The 3190-nt window shown below is 50.6% G+C and overlaps 1 protein-coding gene across 1 annotated transcript; it reads right to left on the bottom strand.

Moving 5' to 3' along the window:
- Positions 1-346: 346 nt before the first annotated feature.
- Positions 347-3190, bottom strand: LOC118485814. The gene is made up of 5 exons (XM_035982287.1): positions 2875-3190; positions 2646-2801; positions 2052-2303; positions 898-1985; positions 347-823 (listed from the first exon to the last, which is right to left on the bottom strand). The coding sequence occupies exons 1-5, from the start codon at positions 3188-3190 to the stop codon at positions 347-349; spliced, it is 2289 nt and encodes a 762-aa protein (XP_035838180.1).

Genomic DNA, 3190 nt, shown 5'->3' with positions numbered 1-3190 from the left:
AAAGGCACAAATGCCTATCAACCACCTATTCAACAAACTATCCTATTCATCGCGGCGATCTTCACCATCATCTCCGTCATCTTCACCATCATCATCGTTACCATCATCATCACCATCGCCGCCATCATCACCAGCTGGCTCTTCGTCGGACAACTCGACGGTAACTGGTGGATCGAGGACTGCCTTAAGACGCTGGCACCAGTCGTCTTTCTTCAACGATTCAACAACCAACTCCATGATAGGCAAGGAAAGGTTGTCATAGGAGTTTTCAGCACTTGCCAGTGCAGCATCAGCATGTTCCGTCACTGAGCAATGACTTATGTCAAATTCCTGCCCAAGCATCTACTCAACGTGATCGGCACACTCCAGGTAGCCTCCCCGATGACCCACCGCACGCGCCGCATCTGTCAGAGCCGCTACGGCGCGGTCTAGCTCGCCCGCATTCAGGATGGAGTTGGCAACCTTCACAAAAAACAAAAAGCATTAAAGATAAAACTCTCAACAAGAAAAAGCATAAGACAAAGGCACTTACCAGCACTACTCCACGAGTGCGCATCCATTCAGCTTCTGAGACAAGCGTATCGACGATGCCTTGAGCCTCGGAGTAGTTGGTTTGGGCCACATTCAGCGCAGCAGTGCTAACAGCACGCGCCTCCTCAGCCGTAGCAGCCTTAACCCTCTCGGCTTCCAGGTCGATCTCCAACGACTCGCATCTGTCAATTTGCTCGTTTAAGCGACGTTTGAGCTCCGCAATCTCAGCGTCCTTGGCGTGGAGATCTCTGTCCTTGCTGGACAGCTGTAGTTTGACCTCAGACAATTCAACCTGAAGGCCGACAAAACAACTTAGGCCGATGTATTAACAAAATAGCAAGTATAAAGGAAAACAAATAGACTAACCTCCACCTGCTGTTTGGCAGCCTTCTCTCCCTGCGCCTCCTCTACCTTCGAGGTCAAGTCAGCAACTTTAGCCTCAAGATCAACTATCTTCTGTCGAGCCGCATAGGCGCGCTCGTTGTCTTGGGCACAAATACGTTTAAAATCGGCCTTCTCCTTGGCCAGTTGCTCTTCAACATTGTGGAGTTTTTTCTGCAGCCCCTCGCGGCCCCACTCTTCAGCCTTCTTGTCAGCCTCAAACTTGGCCCTCTCCTCACCAAATGCGGCTTTAGATTTTTCAAATTCAGCAATACGTTTCAGCATACGCTCGCGATAAGCCTCCCAGTCGGCGCGCTCCCTAACCATCGTTCGCCATTCGCGAACTATTTGATGGTTGGCAGCACGAGCGTTGGCCTCGCCAAGGATATAAGTACGATACAACATTTCGTGAGGTTTCGCCCTTTGCCGATTGACTTCAGCAGGTGTAAAGGAGTTCAAGAACCACTCGCGCGCAGGGCTGAACTCAATGAAGGTATCTTTCTGTTTTAAACTCCAGGGGGCTTGATGAGGAGCGTCACCACATTCTTCTTCATTGTAAGTCTTGTAGTAAATATCCCCAACGGTGTCCTTCGCACCTATCACATTGGGGTTATAACCCCCAGCTCCACCAGAGCTCGCGCCGCTTGAGGAGAAGCGGCTGGAACCCTTGGAAGTAATAACAGGACCGGTGTGGGTTGGTTTGGTGACCTCAGGACCTGGAGATTTAAGAGGCTGATCCATAGCCTTTTTCGCCGTTAGCTCCTTCTCCAAGGCCTGCTTCCTCGCCACTTCAGCCAACCTCTCCTGCTCCGCCCTCTGCTTCCTCTCCTCCTCCTCTTTTTTCTTTCTCTCCTCCTCTATCTTCTTCCTCTCTTCTTCTTTCTTTTTCTTCTCTTCCGCAACTCTCTTCTTCTCCTCCTCTCTCTTCCGATCCTCCTCCACCTTTCGCTGCGCCTCAGCAGCCTTCGCGGCATCCTGAGCAGCAGTGTTAGTGGACTTGACGGTAATCTTGGGCCTCTTCGCCGCAGCCTCACTAAACGTGACACCCTTCTCAGGGGTCTTCTTCTTGATTTCTGAAAAATAAAACAAGTGCATTTAAGCAAAGAGAAAAGTATTAAGAAGAGAAGCGAAGAACATACCAGGAGAAAATTTGTATAACGAGCGCAGCTTGCTCGTTTTCCCAACCACGGGAATCACAACAGATGTAGGGGCGGAAGCCACACCAGTCGTGGCTTCGCTCCTACCCCTCTTCCGCCCAATAAGCCGAGCACCGGCATCTTCTTCTTCTGCTTCGTCATCTTCAGGAAAAGATGGAGTCGCGCCAGCTTCAGGGTTACGAGAACCCGCGCTCCCAGAACTCTTCGACCCACCAGCACCGGTCTTCCCCTTAGCTGCATGTGATAAACCTTCATATGAGTCACTGATTATCACATAGTCGTCTAAGTCACGTTGACGAAGGCGAAGAGTACCTTTGACAGCAGCAGATGTTGCGCGACTAGGGCCAGTGCCCTTACTAGTCACCTCAGGCTCCACCTTCTTCTTCTTCTTCACAGGTTTCTTCTTCTTCTCCTCGGGGTCAATCCCCAGGTCGCGCAACACACCTGCAAAGATTTTAGACCAAGAGCTTAGCTCGCCGCTGGAAGAACCTACGGACTCCTCGCTGGAAAGATAGAAAGTCTCTTTCCCAGCGAGAGTCACAGAGCGCAATGGACGAGGTTTAGGGTATTGCGCACCTTCAGTAGCGGTCGGCGGTGAAGCGAAAGCATCAGCAGCAGGAAACATGAAGTTTCCTTTAATCTGGTCATACCAGCTTTCCTCGTCATCGCGCAATGGGCGAACGCCCATGGGGCCACCAAATGTCGAGAAGGCAGCTTGATAGAGTTGCGCTTCTAAACATGCACTTAAGAAAGTTAGTAGCAATTAAAGCAGATCAACTGAAAAAACAACAAAGAAGACACTAACCTTGATCGCCGATCTTCAAAACCGGAACCTCTCTGCTGCTAGGCAACCACTGGTCACTCATCTTAGCAGCAACCAACACATTTTCCCCAAAAACCCGATTTGGGGTTGGGGTTAGCTGCTGGTACCACCGAGCAGTTTTTGGGATGGGAAGATCTTCCTTGAGTATGGCCTCAGTCCAGTCCCTAAAGGGCATGGCAATCGGCAAGACTTCTTCCCTGATGAAGAAGAACTTGGGTTTCCAGTCGTGGAAACTCTTAGGAGGATTCAACAAGATCTTCTTTGCCGCGCCCCGGCTTGCAAACGAGAAAAACCCCAT

This window comes from Helianthus annuus, chromosome 13 (genome assembly GCF_002127325.2).
Source record: "Helianthus annuus cultivar XRQ/B chromosome 13, HanXRQr2.0-SUNRISE, whole genome shotgun sequence".
Lineage (NCBI taxonomy): Eukaryota > Viridiplantae > Streptophyta > Magnoliopsida > Asterales > Asteraceae > Helianthus > Helianthus annuus.
This window is presented reverse-complemented; position numbering and strand designations above follow the sequence as displayed.